Here is a 19803-nt window from a genome sequence, read left to right on the forward strand (position 1 = left end):
GTTGATAACGTTTGTCAGCGTCTGCTGTCTCTGAATTTTTTTTCAGTGGTTCTTATTGATCTAGACACTATTCTTATGCTTACTAACTTCATTACTGTTTTGATAATTACAAGATAATTAAATACAAGACAGAACATGTATCATGCTGGGGAGTTATTCAGTGAGTGCGCTGCGGTGCGGCACAATGCCGAAAGTAGAATGCCAGGGAGCACCCAGGGAGCAGCGATATACCACTTTAATATCCACAGAGGGAACCATTTTAGGGCTGATCCAGTGGCCTAGCTGGGCCCCAGGAGACCAGGTACAAACTCTAAGTGTAAGGGCTAAATGAGCTCTCTCACTGCCTAGGCTTTCAGGGCTTGGGAGTGTTGTAAAGCGATGATTTCAATATAGAGCGAATGAGCTCAGCAGGGACGCCAGCACTGCACCTTATGGCAAACACAGAGCAGCACCAGTGAGCACAGAGTGAGTTTTGATCTCTTGGCCACAATGACAGAAGGCTGGTTTGTGAAAGCTGGAGCACTTCTGCTAGAGCAATGATTCTCTGAGAGGAGTCACTGGAAGCTGTCTGTGTGGCGAGGGGCTGGGGGGGATGTATGTGGGCAGTGGTGCTGAGACTGCTCCAAACCTCTGACCTCAGTAGCCAAAGGAATATTACTAACACACGCTTCTACTCAAACAGCAAAAACAGCCCATAAACCCCTGCAGAGCGTTTGCCATGCAGTGCTGCAGGAAAGGAAGCAAAGTGTGAAGAAAGTTGAAACACCTAGTGTTAGAGGAAATTTGTCTGCTGGTTGCAGTAGGGAACCGGGAGTCAGGAATCCAGAGTTTAGTCCCAACTTTGCCACTGGCTCACTGTGTGACCACCCTACACAAATCATTTAGCCTCTCATTGCTTCCATTTACACATCTATGCAATGGGTATAATCATACTTCAACCTTGCTTCATGAGTGACAGTTAATGTTTGTCAAGTGTTTTGAGATCCTTGGATAAAAGGCAGAATAGAATTGCAAGACATTATTATTATTATTCTAACAGGATGGGAGGGGTAGTTCTTCATCAGGAGAAAGTGCTGTCTGATAAGTGAAAAACAAAACAGCCCTGGTAGGAATGATCTAGTGAAAACCCAGTTACCTGCCCTCACTGTGCACGTCTGGAAGTGATTCCCTGCAGAATATTTACATGAAATCATTCTGTGCTCTTAGGCATATTGAAGTGGGGGAAGGTGGACAGGAAAAGAGCTACTGAAGAAGCACAGAAATGTCTGTGTTTCAGAAGGAAAACAGACTGGATCAACGTCAACAATCCTGAAGGAACACTGCATGTAATACAAATTATTCATTTTGATATTTTTATTTTTAATAAAACCCGACCGCATTTTTGTTCAAAACAAATGAATATAATTTTAAATACAAATGCACTACAAATAAATAAGATTTTTAAACTGATGGCCACCCATTTTCTAATACTGTCATACAAAGTCTGAGTAGTTCATGTAAAAGATAGTTATAACATGTTTAAATCACTTAAAAAAAAAAAAGCGTGCCGAAATCGTTCTTGCTCATTAAGAGCTTAATCCAATGGGAAATCTTTTCAGCCTTCTAGACCAAGCAAGCCCTGAGAGACCATAGGTACTAGTGGAACCGTGTGCAAATTTGGCTCATCTAGAAGGATTTAAACAAACAAAAAAAAAGCCTTTCAGCTTCCCATGTCTGAGAACGGCGAAGCTGCTTGAGGTCTGTTTGTGAAGAGCAGGAGGAAAAAGGAAAGTTCTCTAAGAGGACCTCCCTACCCGTCCAAGGGTGCACTTTGCCATTCTCTGTTTCAGACCCTGACTTCTCCCCATTCCTCAACGAAGCTGTACAGCCTGCAGGACTTCCTACAGCTCTAGGCATGGAGAAGTTATTCACCTCCATAAGCTGCTGCTGAGAAGGAGACCAGATCCTTGTGTTTATCTACAGGATAGAGACTGAACTTATTCCCCACCGCCCAAGAGTCCAGCTACCGGCAGGATCTTCTAAAGAGATGGTAGCTGGGGTTGGCAGATCCCATGAATGCCCATTGGGGGTTGTAAATCAGCATTATAGAGTCACTACCAAGGGACGTGTACCCCTTCGAACTGGGAGCTGCCTCCATAATTATGTAGCCAAGGAAACTCACAAGGTTTTGATGGGCCAGCAGCCACAGAAGCCACTTTTTGCTGGAGAGGGCTGTAGCGTCAGCGGCGGATTTAGACCACACATTTGAAAGTGCTCTAGGGCATTCGGCAATCCATATTTAGAAATGTGCTACCACGAATGTGCATGTGCACAAACACAAGAGAAGATTACATAGCATATGTGACGATGCCCGCCCAAGTCGCATCCTTGAGCTCAGGTCGGGGAGCCTTGTTACTGTGGGGGATGAGAACTAAAGAATCTACTACCATAGCTCTGACATTGTTGGACCTCTCCTGGAAATGATGGGTTACTATGTTCCCAAGATGGGTAGAGTTTGCCACCAAATTCCCCTTCAGGAAAGGGGGAAATCCCCCAGCTGATTTAAATCCCACTTTCCCCCACTGAGATGTTAAGACTGAACTTGAAAATGACATCTTGCTCCTCGAGGGAAAAGGCATTTAAAGGACTGTCCACATTTGTAAAAGACTGCATGATGACATATTGCTGGATGCTATGTGAATATGACCCTGAAATTTAGGTTTGCAATATACATTCTTATGGATACAAATTACAGTGAAACAGTAAGTGTAATATACTGAGTAAGTTATGGAAGACAGACAGTGGATTTGCTTAAGAGAGCATAGCGGGAAACTTGCATGTTGATATGTGACCAAAAACACTTCTCAATAGTGTATTTTCAATATTTTTCATATAAACCTCTACCTCGATATAACACTGTCCATGGGAGCCAAAAAATCTTACCACATTATAGGTGAAACCGTGTTATATTGAACTTGCTTTGAACCACCGGAGTGTGCAGCCCCATCCCCCGGAGCACTGCTTTACCGCGTTATATCCAAATTCGTGTTATATTGGGTGGCGTTATATCGCAGTAGCGGTGTAGTGCCCAGAGTGGGTTTAAGTTAGCAAATAGCATACATGGTTAATTATAGAGCAATGATGATTTCTGTATGTAATATATATGCACCCAATGATAAATTACATCCCTAGTGACTCTTCCAAACAATGCACAGAATTGTAACTTTTGCCATATATACTGAATCTCAGATGGTGTTTAGCAATTTTTTCTTTATTGTAAAAAATACCCACATTAATTACTGAATTTATGAGTTGAAACGAGCCATCCTGCATGGAAAGAGAATAAATAAATAGGCTAAAAAGCACACATTTAAAAAATGTAAAATAGCCTGAACATTCTAATGAAAAACTAATCTGAACTCTTAGACAAAACTCCTCTTAATATAAAACATAATATAAAAATGTTACTCTCCTTTACATTACAGTTTAATTGTGCTGGGATTATTGATTTCAATGCTTTTTAAAAAGTAACAGTATTTTATAAAAAAAAAAAATTCATGTTAAATTTGTTAAACTATCATCCTAAGAACCACTGGATTCTATATAATTTGTTGCTTTAAAAAGCTTTGTGAAATTATAATAAGAATAATTGTTTAAAAAAAAATTACAGTCCTTCCTACGGAGGTTTTGGTTTCATATTTTCCATAGCAAAGTTCTATGGAACTGTGGCAGGAGAAAAAGTTGAGCGTGTTTTTTGGTTTTTTTGCCTTTTTTGTTTGTTTGTTTTTAAAAGCAAGAACTGAGTGGCCTGTAATTCCTCCATATCAGATTGCATGGTGTGCTGGAAAGGAGAACTTTTGCACACATTCAGTGTTGTTTTGGACATCTCTAACATTTAGTGAAAAACAAAACAAAAAAACACTGGACTCACTAAATTCTGATTTAGTACCACTTCAAGAAGCCATTCTGAAAATGTGTCAGAAATAGAAATAGTCCATAAACACATATTTAAGGGCCCAGTGTTTTCTATGACAATTAAAAGAAACAAAAAAACAAACAAACAGAACAAAACAAAATAGCATTTTAGAATGCATCTGCCAAATCTACCAAATGGCTGCGAAATCCATAAAATCAATCAATCAACGACTGCACACTGCAATTAAAGAATAATCCCTGGGATAGCTCAAGAAAGTAAAAGTCGAAGAGCATGCTGCTAACAATTAATGCAAGAACTAGGCTAGGTATAATGAAATATCTTCCTTTCTTTACAAAGAAAATAAATTCTTAAAAGGTACAAACATTAGTTAACTTTGCAGTGATTAATTCAACAAACTGCAAAGCCAAAAACAACTTTAGGCACTTAACCATGAAACTGTCAGTTCTCTTTGCCTGACGATAAAGCATCCCAAAAATAAACATTAACTTCTGTGTTTTTTCTACATGTGTATTCCATCATGCAAAGATGATAGCCAAACATTTACTAAGGAACCCATGCTGAGGTTTTTCATACCTAATTTTTCCTAATTTTTAGATTAGATGTTAAAGAATTACCTCGCTTCACTTCCAGCTCTAACATGATATTTCATGTTCATCACTAAAACTTGCAATAGCAAACTGAAAATTATACAGTGTCTTCCCAAGAAACAAAGATCTTAGTACAGTGTATCCGCAATGACAGCTATGGGACTGAAAGAGTTTACTACCCATATGGAGAAAAATTTGGCAATTCTCGCTTGGGCAAAACTCCCAGTGAAGCAAATGGGAGTTTTGACCAATTAAAAAAATGTAAAGATTTGGACTTCACCATCATTGTAAAAAGCATAGTTTTAAGCAAAGCACAGCAACTGATGAAAATATGACAAGTTAAAAAAACCTAAAAAAAAAAAAATCTATGAATTCATAGGATTAACAGTTTATCCAGTTGTATCCTTTTCCCATTTCAGAACAAGCTTTGGAAATGTCAGAAGCGTATTTAAACATATTTTCCATTGGAATAAAGTAACAATAAGAATTTCAAGCACTATTCATGGTCAAATGCATCGGTGGTAAAATTGCATTATGGAGTTAACTTATAGCACCGCATAACTAAAAATGGGTTAATTTTTTGCCAGGACTATGTCACAGCAAAAACTTACAGTCTGCTCAGAATTACAGACTTGATTTCATCCCATTCACTGCTTACGAGTTTCTTAACAGAAACAGAATTGCAGTAGTCTTCTTGACAGCAAACAATAATCAGGAAATATTACTTACACTACTGATATGTGCCCCGCTGTCCCCTCTTCCCACCACTCCCTGCCCTTCCCCCCCCCCCAAAAAAAGCATACTCCACATTCTGTGAAATATTAGAAAAAGGAAATCAGTAGTGAAACCCTCTAGCTGGCAGGGTTTTCCTCTCTGAATGGGGAAATTCTTAACTCCAAACACTGAAAGATTAGATCCTAACTAGGGAAATCTCAGGAAAATAGTAATAAACATTGCATGGTAATCCACAGGAACTTTGGTTCCAATGCAATTTTTTCTATAGTATCCTATAATAAATGGCATTAAAACATCCATAATCTCATCTTGTATATCAGACCTCTTCTCTCTTTTTTTCTTTAAGGTTGTGGATTTTCAAAGAAAAATCAGTTATTTTGATGCACAAAAAAGTCACTCCAGTTCTATTCCTGAATGAAAGCAGCACAGTAGCATACTGAAAACTATTATGTACTGTAGTGTGCTGCACAGAGCTATAGCTGACGAGTGCAATTTTTATGGCAGTTCCATTCCGGGAAGGTTTCATCTGAAATTCCTTATGACATGACAAAGGAAGTCACAGTTTACTGAAGAGAAAAAATAAATAAATAAAAAGGTATGCTGTAACAGTTCTTTATGTCAGAATGGATTTTACTATAGCCTAGTTCTCTTTCTATTCAGATGTATGTCCTTCGGGCAATAAATTCTAAAAATCCAAGAAGGTAAAAAGCTTATTTAACCATGACTCTCTTTTCACCCACTGAAATAAATTCCACAGCTGTCACTTTCTTACTCTTTTGACTTAAAAAATTAAGTTCTTTCCCCACTGACAAGCAACTGCTGTTCTACTAGATTTCTGAAACACAATTTTTTTTAAAAATGCCAGTAGTTTAAATTACATTTAGAGGTAAATTTCAAAGTACTATATAGTTCAGGTCAGCCAACAGGTTGTTTTAGTTAATCAAGATATTCACATACACAAGTTGCTATTGTTTTCAGATATAAAACTCTAAGAAATTGCAAAAGAGTGCTAGAAAACTAAACAGGAAATTTAAAGTACTGAACAATTCATTTTAACTGCCCCTTAGCTAATGCAGTATTTCAATGAATCTCTTATGAAAGTTCATATGACATTGCCATGAACACCAAATGAATCTGTAGCATTGGGACACTTAAGGTCTAATAAATCTTACTTTCCATTTGTTTTAAAAATCACAGAAAACAATATTTTGAGTTCAGATTCTATATTTCATAACTAGATGATCTATCTAACTGCTACCGCCTGGGACCTGCCATTTGTGGGAAATATTTTCCAGAATGTACTCATATTCACTGAGTTGTAAAAAACTCCTTTTTATATAATCCAAAAAAAGAACAAATTTCCACTACCAACTTGCTCTCTTTGCTGGGATCTCCAGGACATTTTAGAGAAACCATAAAAGCACAAAAGCATGGAAGTAAATGTATTAGCGCTATCTAGTGCTATAGTCAAGAACATGAAAATGATAATCTATTGCAATAAACAAACAAAACAAAAAAACCCACTTATTTCCAGGATATTATGCACAACAATAATAATGTGCACTTCAAAAGAAGCAATGTCAACTTAAAAAAAAAAAATCACATTTTGGTCTGATTTTGTTTTTCTGCTATTGTTACAAATACTGACAATTGCTACAAATTTCAGAGATTAGAGAAAAATGTAGATGGTTCTATAATTTTTTTTAGTTTGGTTATATTAATATCAAATACATACTTTGTGTACAGTCTGTCACCTTTTCTCCTGACCCATCATACAAATTGGATGCAAGCAGGATTCAATGGGACTCTGTGAGAGAATTAGGGTCTGCTCACATGGATCCAATTTCAGGGTCAGGGCTTTAGTCATTTCCCACTGTTGCTTGTATGAACTTTTCAAAGAGCAGTCGGAGAAATAAAATAAAATAAAGTATGATTTAGAGACCCCAACAATTAGCAGGAAGGCTCAGCAGCAGGTGTAGTATGCAAAAATTACTTTTTTATCAACCCAGTTTTGACACTGAGTAGATGTAAAGTTAACAGTGTCTCTTTAAAGACATTAGGCCCAATTCTGCCAACACTAAGGACCAATCTTTAATTATGATCTCCTGGAGGACTGCTGTGTGCAGACAAGCCAAAATGCAGGATGGGGCCTTGCAGTGTAGCATTTCGTGATATCAATGAGACTACTTACAACAGTAAGCTTTGTAATGAACAGCAAGAATTTGCAAGATTCAACCCTAAGTGGTGGTGTTTACAAACTCTAATGTAATTAATGTAATGCCTTGCTTAGAGGGTCAAATTCAGTCATCCCTGAATGAACATAAGTTTTCCCATTAGTTTCTATGGGAGCGGAAGCAGGCCGCTCATGAAAGAATTCATTTTATCCTTTGCACCAGTTAAACCCCTGCAGTTTTCTGACCAGAACAGGTTAGACTCACTCTTATGAAATCATTCATTTACATTGAGAAAGTCAAACCAAAACAAACACCAAAATCATTACCCTTTTTGCTTTCTCATTAGCAGAGTTGGTGCTGTAAACAACTTAACAGCAGTGATGCAAAATGGACTCTTGCCTAGATTTCTAAACTTTTCCAGAGCGCATAATACCCTGCATTTGATGACATCACAAAACTAACCACAAGTAAAAGTTGGCTTTCAACATGTTCTACTTTTTCCTTATTAGTCTCCGTGTCAGAATCAGAGTCGGAACCCGAGTCATAATGCTCCTTAAGTCACATTCGATACTGTAAACTTATTAAAGGCTCAGAAAGAACAATACAATTGGTGTTTTGTAAAATTATGCAACACAGGCTGATTTTAATTTACACATATTTTTAGAATGTATGTGTTGTGTGTTTATACAGATAGGGCAGAGAGACACTAATACGAGAGACGGAGATGAAAATGGAGATGCATGGTAACAGAGACAGCAAGGGGTGAAAGAGAGAGCATAACTCAGAGTGATAAACCTCCTAGATAAAATGGATAGTACATGATCATTTCTGACTGGACATAAATAAAGCATACTATATTGCACACTGAATCATCACTGAGACTTACCTTACATTTTATTTTTCTAAGAGATTGCTGAACTGTTCTTTACACAAAAAAGATAAGGGCCATCACAGTGAGCACTTTCAACTGATACTAGAAGTTTTGTTCTCAGTATAGTTTGGCTGCTCTTAGTTTAGCTTAATCTGGAGATAAAATATGATTTAATTCTATATCTCACTGATTATACACAGATACATGCATGCACAAAAAGATACAGGTGCACATACCAAATTTCTGGATGTGTAGGAGTTGGGTGTTTGTTTGTAACAAGGTTCACTACATTGCATGACTCAGACATATATTGTTGATAGTTTTCATCTAACAGTTTTTCCTCATGGCAGGAAATATGATCTTAATGCTACAAAATTTCTTAGGATCCTACAGTATACTCAACCACCATCTATGGGATTAAATTAATCCATTATGTTAAACTGCTTCATGACACATACAATATACAAACACAAATGGTATAAACTCCACATTAGTAAAAAGTGAAAAGCGACTAATTAGATGGCATGAAATTTGGCTCTATGTAGGTCTCTGTAAGAAAACTGTGCATATGGTATATGGTTTAGATCTTGGATACCTAAGAGACTGCTTCTTTCCTTATGCACCACTGCGTCCTCTGAAATTTTATGTGGCGCTTCTACTAACAGCCCAAAGATCTGAACTTCTAGAGTTTGGTGGCAAAATGTACAGAATGGAGGACCTTCAGCTCTGGAATTCACTTCTCCCATTTATCTAAGAGATCCAGAACTATGCAGTGTTGGTCCCAGGAGATTAAGAGACAAGGTGGGAGAGGTAATATCTTTTGTTGGACCAACTTCTGTAGGTGAGAGAGACAAACTTTTGATCTTACAAAGACATCCTGTTCAGGTCAGAGATGGTTGCCCTTCAAAGGGTAAAGCTAATCTATTTTCACAGGCTTTTGCCTGAGGAGGTTGGGACAGGTAACATTTGGTGTTTTTTATTTATGTATTTGGTGGGGGGTCGGAGCACAAAAGTCTCTTTAAATCTAACAATGGTCAGCATGTTATGCATTTGTTTCTAAATTATGTTACTGCAGCCAGAGAATGTCCAATTGGTGTATTTAATTAAATCTCAAAATGAGAAAATAAATTGAAAAAAAAACAAACTACTTTAAGAGATGCAGATTAAAAAGCTGAAAAGGAAAAATATCTTTTTTATTAACTGAATTAATGAAGCAACTTTTCATCTTCACATACGCTTTTGGAAGATCTTCAACAATCTATTTCTGCCTTATGGATTTATGCAGATACCAAATTATGGTGTTCTGTGAGATATGCTTCAATATCATTATTATAAGCATTTTAAATAGCATCATATTTTGGTAATATTGGGAATATTCTATCTAAAGAAAATTGCTTCAGTCTTACTAACACAACTTCAAAAAAAATGTAAAACAGTGTCATTGCACAGCATTTTAAAATGGTATTTAAACACCAACGACTAATTCAATGCTTCTTCACAAGATCAATTAAATGTATTATTTTAAAAATAATCCTGGCAAAGATATTGACACTTCAAAGAGCGGTTTGCAAGGTGTGTGTGGAGGGGGAAGGAGTGTTCTTCTTTTATTTAAATTGTTTGTAAAAGAAAATTTTGCAGCAGCCAAGCAGTGCATTTTCATTTCCAAGTTTAAATATACGTTTCAGACTTTGTAAAGTAGGTCGGGAATACCCAAAGGATACACATTTGAAAGCTACAGATAGCAGAGCACACTATTTTGGGCTTTGCATATACACACACACATTATATATAATATAGATGGATAGATCCAATGATTTAAACACATACATTACATCTATACTGTATGTTTCAAGCATATTCAGATATTTACACTGTTAGATCACCTCTCATTTTAGAGCTACGCTGGTGCCAACTGCCAAAAAGAAGTACACAAATCAAAAACATGTTACCTCTGTTCAAACAATACTGCTGTTCATTATATAATAGTAACTGTCATACTTAATCTCCGAGGAAACCAGAACTGGTAGACTCTTGGACCAGAGGTGGTTTAAAATGGTTTGAGGCAAAACTGAAGTATATTGTTCAAGTAAATTTTGTAGGGGAACACAAGCATAATTGATGAGTTTTTGCATCATCTTCCATAGATTTTTTTCAGCTACACTAGTAAACCAAAAATACCAGCAATAAAAAAAAAAAATTGAGATACAAACTCACCATACTAAAATCCTTTTTTTAAAGCACGCAATACTTTTACCATAATTTAGTTTTCCCCTACTTTGAAAGAGACTAATTGCAGCCTTACAAAACACGAGGGGACAAGAAAACCCTACAAACTTGTAATGATGCTTGAAATTTCAAAATCAACCAAGATATACTAAAACTACAGGCTGACGCTAAGAAACAAATGTCATTGAACTATAGTTTTCCTCGGTAATTTTCTTTCCTATCTAAATAATACAGGCACAAAGATGCAGGCACAAAGATACAGACTGGAGTGTTCTTCATTTACCACTGTTGTAAAGAAAAGTGATAAGTAATTAGAAAAAAGTAACACTTTCTTATCTAAGGATCAGTTTGAAATTCAGATTTTAATTTGACAAAATACTGTCTGAAAAACCAATACTCTCCATAAGTAAATTTCACTTACTGGACAGAATCTATTTTACAATGCCAGGACTTCTCGAATTTGTAAGATTTCCAATAATTAAAAAAGAATGTAAAATTATCTGATTTCATCTCAAATTCCATAAAATGTGCAGTAATCAATCACACACACAGAAAAGCCAATCTTGCAGCCCTTAGTGAGGCGAAAGTCCCACGGACGTCTGCGTGCGTTTTTCATGTGTGAGAACTTCAGGATCAGACCCAAAATGTGCTTACGAAGATGTAAACCTACTATAACAGATTGAATTTTAGATTAAATATTAAGATTGAGACAAGAAAGTCTGGGGTTTAAACCCCAGGGAGGATAGACATTTAAAGTGTTGCCACTGAATTATAGCTCGCCACATTGGGTGGGGTACCCTGCTGCTGGGTGGAGTGTCTCCCCTAAAGGAAGGAAAAACTGGCACAAACGGACTTGGTCTTTGAAAGATTCACCTTCTTGCCAATTTATGAAGTCGCACTGACGTCAACTTCGCCAAGGTGTCTGTTGCCTAACTCAATCCTTTACCGTAGAAAGTTCTGCTTGTGTGCAAAAGCCCAGCAGGAGGTGGAAGGGTAATAAAGGACATGTCAGAAAACTGTAAAATATCCGTAATCCCTTACAGGGTATTAAAAAAAGAGACCTATAGCTAGTAAAACCATTTTTTCCTCTTGTTATCTTTTATATATGTAAGGCATGAAGCTTTAAGTAAATAGTTACAGGTTAGTAGAGATGATTACAAACACACATATTTAAAAAATTGCATGTTGGTTTTAAAATGGGTAGGGGGGAATGCTAAGGGAGATACTGTACTCTCTTCCCTTCTGCAATGGGCAATTGCTATCGTGCCAATATGACCTTTGCTAGCAGGTGTAAAATGTTCCTTTACATTATTAAAATAAATATTCACTGATCTGTCACCACAGATGCGTTTAGCTTATTAATCCCATCTAAACCAAAACAAATCGCTTCTCCGAAAGAAAAAGAAAAGAAAAGGATAATGCATCTCAAAATGCCCATGGGAAAAGGGGAAAAAAATTAAGAAAACAGTTTAAGTTACCGTAACCTGAAATGCACCAGCCATCACAAAGAGCAATTGGAGAAATCCAGCAGAGCTCAGCAGGAAAGATTTTTAATAACAGATTGAAAAACAAGAATAAAAATAACTGCATCAACAGGGCCTTTCTTCCTCAGGCCACAAGCCCGTTTTTACTTGAATTTGAAAAAAAATGTCAGTTTGGCCACTAAAACCAATCCAGAACATTATTAAAAAGTTAAAAGCTACCAATTACTTCTGTCTGTTCTTTTAAAGCAAAGTTTGGCATTACGTCAGTTGGTTTAAAGAAAACAAGAGAGAGAGAGAGAAAGAGAAGGAGAGAAAGTTTCCTGCTTGTATAAATTAAACCACCAGGGAAGGTGTCTAGCCACTTGTAAAGCATTTACTGCAGGTTTTTAAAGGGCTAGTAACATTTCAAAAAATAAATATTTTTTATTAAATAACTTTAGGAGAAAAACGATTGATCTGAGCTTTGAAAAAAATATGCTTACAATAAATCAGGTTTACATCAACAGTAGTTTAGGAATCAGAAAATGACTTTTAAGAAGACTAAGTATGATTATTCAAAACTTAGGCACAGATCATTTCGATTTAATTTTAATACTCCTCCAACCTGAGCCTGAGAAAGTTCTACAGAACTTAATGGGATGACGCCCAGGGAGATCTAGACAGAAATGTCCTATCGATATTATTTTTCAAAGCTACAGAATTAAAAAAGAATATTTTTTTCTACAGATTTCTTAATCATCCTATAGAGTTCTACAGCAGGGATATAATTCCCTACTAAACTCTAAAGGATAATGATAAAAAAAAACTGATAGAAATATTAGTATTTTCTATTCAATTCGATAGGTCTTTTCCATAAGTGATGTTTTAAGGAGAACTTTGAAGGCACCAGATCGATGGCACAGAAAATGTGTGAAGTAAAGACGAATATTAAACAAAATTTCATGCACACAACTCTGCCAGTTCACCTAAATGACAGTCTTCACATCCCTTGTGATGCCCAACCAGGGCCTCCTCTATCTACGGCCTACACATCATGTGGCATGGTGTTCAGTTCTGTGTTGTGATAAAATGTCCACTAGGGACTGGGCTGAGACCAACATATTTATTCCACCATTGCCCCACGTCTAATCTGAGCCTTGGTCTGCAGGGTTGAAAAGCTAGTGCACAATAGCATTTTTTTAAACTGTTATTTCTTATGTTCTGGGCAATAATACAACTGGCTAGTATTTCAATTCTGAAGGCCCCTTTAATGATTAGGCGCAAAGCAACATCAACAAATTAATGCTAAACACAATATGAAAAGGGTTGTTACATGTCCTGCTCTTGTAATCATATAATTGTGTAATTCTACCTTAATCCTGTGTCATTTGATATCACGCAATACGTGTTTTTTAATTAGAAAAAACACAATGTAAAAAAACAGTGATTATAAAGGTCTTTTGTTTCAAGTTTTTTTCTTCATACACTGACCTAAACTGAACATAGCCTTATAGTAATCAGAAAATCTTCTCTTTGGGTGCTGATTTATCTATCAAAAATCAAATCATAACCTTACTGTTCCAATACATGATACTGCTAAATAAAATAGTCATTCTCCTCTTTCTTCAGGGGGATAGGAAAGGGCTCATTTATATATCTTAATGATAGAAAAAAATAGGAAGACCTGGACCAGATATGCAGTAATTAACGCCTCTAAAGGTCAACACGCAGTGATATTTATACAATAGAGGGGTGCGGAATATGCACGTTTTAGTATTAATCATCAATATTTCCTTGTTACCTGAGAACTTTATGAAGTCTCAAAAATGAAAAGACGAGCCTATGAAATATTTGCTCTTTTACTTAACGCCTGTTTTACCTTCCTGGTTTTATCAATTACATTTTGACTTGTGAAATGTAATACTTCTGACAGAAATGCCAGAGCTTGTAGTGGCCAAGACTGTCAAAAAGAGATCCAGACTACCTCGTGAGTTTTGTTGAGGAAACTAAATTAAGCAAGGGCAAACACCAACTGGAAAGTTGTCAGTTTACTGAATGAATGGCTTCATTTTACACACCAGTAGAATACCTTCATCGGAATATATTTCTGTTCAGGGCCAATACTTTTATTACAAGGTGGTAGTTTGTTTGAAACGGTATTAAAAATGCGATTTACTTCCATTTTACTTTCCGCTAACAAAAAGGACTTAGATCCCCAACCTGTCTTGTTTAAAAATATTTGACCATAAACTTTCTCACAATATTATATTTGTGCTACTCACAAATCTTTATTAGAGAGATACTGCCATTGTGGCTACAATTAAGATCTGATTATATTTCCACTTAAATTATTACATTAAAATATTGTCAGGAGTCTTATAAGTTAGACAGATATTCTATGCACACCATCAAACTTCAGAACAAAAGTCAGATAAAGAGCAATTTTTAAAAATACTTAATTAAAATTTACGTTTTTTTTTAAATGTTCGCTATTTAAAAAAAAACAAAACTTTTTCACACTCCTGTAACTCAAAAAAAGTTTTCTTTTTTCCTTCAAAATAACTGCCCCATAAAGTACTAATAGACTTAATTCACATTAACAGAAAGTAATTATTCAGTGTTTTTTACAAGGCTTTGAAAATATCAAGCACTAAATGTCATGCGGTGTTAAAAATATAATATGGATGGTTGAAATAGTGAGATTTAACAATCAACCGCTGCACTTATGCAGAAACTGCATTTTACAGAGATTTTTTACTGTGCTTTGATTAATATAGAATATAGAAATATATTGTTCCTCACACACACTCAGAGCACACATAGTGAGGGCATGCTATGAAAGTTTATTAAGAATGATACATAAAATGTATCAGAAAAAAAATCCTTTATACAAGGATCCATGTAATCATACAGAATGTGCTCTGTTGATGGTAAATACGTAGGTTAGCTCAAAAGGGCTCTAAAACAGCCATCAAATAGTTTATACTATGAATACCTTATTTAAAAAAAAAGAAAAAACAAAAAGGAAATCTTGCTTAATTGTACATATATTACCAAGATCCAAGAAGCCTCAGATCTCAGAGCTTGTCAATGACACTTTAAATTTTCCTTTATTAATATTACAATAAAATAAAATAATAAACCACACACGCGCATACAAAATCTCCAGATAATATGTAAAGTCTGAGTGAGAGCATCCTAACCAAAAAATGCAAATTTAAAGCTGATCAAACTTTGTCTTGAGCACGCTTCGTTGTGCGTCCCTACACACAAGTAGTTTCAAGCAGAGTGAAATTATTCTATGCGATATAAACTCTGATTTTCAGGCACAACGGTATGGATTATGAACCCAATGTTCTTCTCAAATCTGAATTTCCTCAATCATGTAAATTTAAAACAGAATCTTGTTGTCACATGTTTTAGATGTTAGTAGTAAGGTACTGGTATTCTAATACAGTACAACATCGGTGATTATATGAGGCGTACTGAATGATCTATTGCTTATCAAAAATTACGTATATGTATCTTTATTGCTTAAAAATAAAAATAAGTCTTGTCTGCTCTTTTTTTTTTTTTTGCTTTTTTTAAAGAAAGACGAGTTTTCTCATTTGGATTAATTATGTTATTAGCAATCTTGCACTCAGTAGTTAAAAAAATCTTTCAAAATGTTGATATCATTTCCAGACAGTCTTGTCAGCATCACAAGTTACAGGAAATAGTTGATGTTCTCAAACAAGCCCTGTATTTACTCATAGAGCTACAGTACTTCAAAAAAAAAAATCCTCACTCTTTTGGAGTTTGTTTGTTGTTTTGGGGTTTTTTTTAATGTCACTCTGGTGGAATATCTGAGAGAGCTCTCTAGCCCAACGCACGTATTGGTGAACATGAGGAAAACACTGACTGCAGCTCAGAAACACGACTGTAACTTTTATTCTCATTTTGTCCACGTCAGGAACTGGCTCTTACCACTAACTTTCCTTTGCTGCCCCTTGCATTTTTAACTCTGGCAGTCTTTTCTAAATGATCAACTTTTCCTAAAACCAACAGCAAAGTAACATAATGCCACCAAGACTCATAGGTTTCAGTGCAGTTGAAGAAGACAGCTAAAAGGGCAAAGGGCTTGATTGTTCTTTATACTTTTACTACATGAAATGAAAATCAAGTTGTTATTAACATTTTTGTTTCAAGTAGTATCTACAATGTGCTGTATGAACTGCAAAGATAGCTCAGAGTCCATGCCCCAAAGAGCTTACAGTCGTTCTATTAAAAAAAAACAAAAAGTATTTTCCTCCCACACCCTCTCTGTGTTGTCCCCTTGCATTTATTACTTCATTATCCTACCTGACAGCGTATTTGCATTTGTGAAGGGAGAAGTGGATGGAATTAAGAAATGTCTTCACTTTAACACATGGTTTATCCCCACATGCCTTCAATGCACTTTGGGGATGTGACATAAGTGGATGGAGAATGTCTGATTCTTTTTAAGTTAATGGGCCATTCTATTCCTTCAAAAATAGTGTATGAGAGTCCTGAAACATTAAAATTCTTCTTATATGTAATAACGAAAAATAAATAAAACACACCAAAATGTCAAACCAAGGTGCTACTTAATGAGCTTCTCAAGTCACAAAATTCTACACTGAAAAATAGCCCACAATGCCGCTGGAGTCCTGCAAGTTTGTGGGTCTTTGTGGAGAATCAATTCTGATTGCCAGGGTCCACTTTCCCTGGATCCACTTCCCATGCCCAGTGATTACAGGCAGAGAAACTCAGAGAGAGAGAGAGAGAGTTTGTACAGCTCACCAAACACCACTGGGCCACCTTCCTACACCCTGCAGCTTTTAAACAAGCCACACATTACACACACACAGAGATACACATCTTCCCCGCACGCACGCACACACACACACTTACCCCATCATCACCCCCACACTCTCCTCTCCAAAACTATTAGGAAGTCTCACCACATTCCCATTCATGCAGACATTAACAACAACAACAACGTCGTCACACAGATCCCGAATGGAGAAAGCAAGGGAGAGGTTTAAAAAAAAAAGTGGGACACCAGACAAAGTTATAGCAACCCTGGCCAGAGCTTCAGCGTGGGGACTCAACTCTGAGAGCACAACTTTGCCTTGAAGAGGAAAAAGTTTTACGTCTCTCTCTGTACTCTCCGATTTCCTTTTTTTAAAAAAACCACACACACACACACACACACACACACATACACACACACACACCAGCATGTCGCCTTTTCCCCTGGTGTGACCGGGAACGGAGCCCCCTCGGCTCATGTCCACACCCCCCAGCCTCCCCTGGTGGATCCCCAAGACAAATTAAAAAAAAAAAAGTTTGCCCCAAACTTACTACTCTTCATGATGGTCTCTCTCTGCCCCGCTTGTCATGATTCCCATTAAAACTTCCAGCAGCAGCCGCCAGCACTGTGCGACTGCGGCTCATCGGATGCAAAATCGCTTTGCTCTTCTTCTACTTCCACTGCCCCCTCCCCTCCAGCGCCCCGATGGTGGGGAAGGAACAATCAGAGCGATAAGAAGTAGCTACACAGACGGGAGGAGGCGAAGGGAGATAGCCCTGGAACTGCCCCCCCCCCGGCCCCCCTGTCGCTTCTTCCCTGGGTAAATAGAAGGCGAGAGTCTTAAAACAGAGAAGGGGGTTGTTTGCCCTGCTCTCTTCGGTGGCTGAACTTGACCCTCCTCCTGACTCCAGAGGGGCTACTGCAGTTTTGAAGTCGCCAGTTTCCAGCGATCACACATGGCTTTGACCCTCCAAAGAAGGGAGAAAAAAATGCACCCAACCCGCCCCCCCGCTTGTGAAATCCGAGAAGTCCCCGCTTCCCTCTGGTTTTTTAACCGCCCCCCCCCGGGTTTGTGTATGTGTGTGCAAAGAAACTCACTTTTAAATCCCCCACCCCCTTCCCATTGCACACACACAGCACTTAGCACAGAGCAACACACTTACTACATACGCAATATCAACAGACGGAGCAGGAAGAGCCACCCTCCCACCCCCCTACACTTTTGTTGCTGATCTCCCCCACCCCTCGATCTGTTCTTCCCACCCACCCCCCATCTCTCTTCCCCCCCCCTTACCTGTTGATTAATCGGCAATAATAATCTCAGCAGCCTGAAAGATGGTGGAGCTGTGGTTTGAGCCATGAACCGTCTTCTGTTGTTTGCAGAGTTGATCTTGGATTATTTGGGGGGAGCAAAGGGGGGAGAGAAAGAAAAAGAGTGGGGGAGAGGTTCTCCTGCCTTTCCCCCTCTCCCCCTTACCCCCCTCTTTATAGGGAGAGAGAGAGAGAAAGGGAAAGAGAGCAGGGACCTGGATGTGCCTGGTGTGTTTATAAAAGAGGAGAGAGAGAGAGAGAGAGGAGAGAGCCTGGGTCTGGTGGAACAACAAGCCCCCAAAGGAGGAGAGGAGGCGGCTTTAGATTGCAGGAAGATCAGCTCTTTATCAGAAATGTTATCGCTTGTCAGGACCTCAGTCTCCGAGCATTACGTCAGTTTCAAGACACCAACACTATTAATATCAAAGGAGCCTTAGCAGAGAAAAGCGCCACCCCAGACTGAGAGTCCTTAAAGAGACAGTACAGGCGTCCCCACAGTGCTGCTCTGATCAGCCTCCTCCTCCAGCCAGGCAGCAGCAACCACTGGGGAATAGGCGGCTTTGGAATAGACCAAGTCATTCAAAAAAAATTTTTTTAAGTAAATTAAATTAACCTTTATGCGGGATGCTCTAGTGCCGGGAGCTTCACTGAGGAATGGACTCAGCCAGACAGATCACATCCTTGGGAAAGTTTGAGAGGGAAATAGGTTCTCTGATCGTCCTGATTCTTAATAGTTATTTATTAATAATTATTTGTTAATGCTGCTGGTATTTCTCAGCTTTTCTAAAACTGCACAAGATTTGTGCCCGAATGTGCTATGCAAAGGCATGTGTAGCTCTCAACGTTTTCCTTTCATTTAGATCCAGTACAAAGGAAGAGAAAAACAACTGGAACTTTTTCTAAGTTGGGAGGTGGAGGGAAATAGTAGGAGGCATGATAGTGGAGTGCCCTGATTTGTGCAAAGGGCAACTCACTTAGTGGGATCAGTTTCTAACAACAGCCTTCATTAATATTATTCATTATTATTATTTTATTTGTATAGAACTGACAATACCACACTGTCCAAAGCACAAAATATATAGTCCATGCCCCCAAGATCTTACAATTTAAGTGACGCAAACACAAGGTAGGCAAGATTTACTGAGAAGTCTAGACTAGTTTATTATTATTACAATATTATATTATTTCTCAGTTTTCAAATTAATACAAACCATTATTGGTTCTCTGTGCTACCAGACACAGGACAATCCCAACACTCTCTTCAGAAAGTTCTTCACACTTTTCTATGTCTATACAGAATCTTTTAAATTAAAAAGTCAGATTTTCCCCATACCATGAACTGCCAGAAGTCTGCTTATGATTGAATGGAAAAAAAAAGGCAAAGAAGAAACAATGCATAAATGGTTCCTGTTAAAGGATTTTAAATCCCACATAGAGTAGGCATTAAAAACTATGTAAACATTTGTTGGGCTTTTAGACACAATTTTCTGCAATTAGGTGACTTTATATGGCATGTTTTTCCTTCTATGCCAGTCATTTCAACTAATTTCATACTAAAATATACACATTCTGGATTTTTGCAAATAACAATACATCTAATTCAAGTGAGAAAGTGAAAAAAGTTATATTATTAAAATATTAGTTACATATTAAGTTATTTCCCACAAAATGTATTTCACATATCATATTTACCTTACAATTTTA

General features: G+C 37.4%; 1 protein-coding gene across 4 annotated transcripts in view; it reads right to left on the reverse strand.

The window, feature by feature from the left end:
- Window positions 1–18261, reverse strand: part of TRPS1 (transcriptional repressor GATA binding 1) — a 277221-nt gene extending 258960 nt beyond the window's left edge. For 2 of the 4 annotated variants that reach the window (XM_030553731.1, XM_030553728.1), the window contains exon 1: window positions 18083–18261. Coding sequence is in view for 1 of the 4 variants with exons in the window: in XM_030553730.1 (XP_030409590.1) it covers window positions 17340–17349 (10 nt within the window). In the remaining 3 variants the exon portion in view is untranslated. Of the gene's footprint in view, window positions 1–17339; window positions 17417–18082 lie in introns of those variants that run through there. The other 2 variants (XM_030553730.1, XM_030553729.1) reach the window with 2 other exon arrangements.
- Between the last annotated feature and the right edge of the window lie 1542 nt (window positions 18262–19803).

This window comes from Gopherus evgoodei, chromosome 2, assembly GCF_007399415.2.
Source record: "Gopherus evgoodei ecotype Sinaloan lineage chromosome 2, rGopEvg1_v1.p, whole genome shotgun sequence".
In the NCBI taxonomy this organism is placed as follows: Eukaryota; Metazoa; Chordata; order Testudines; family Testudinidae; genus Gopherus; species Gopherus evgoodei.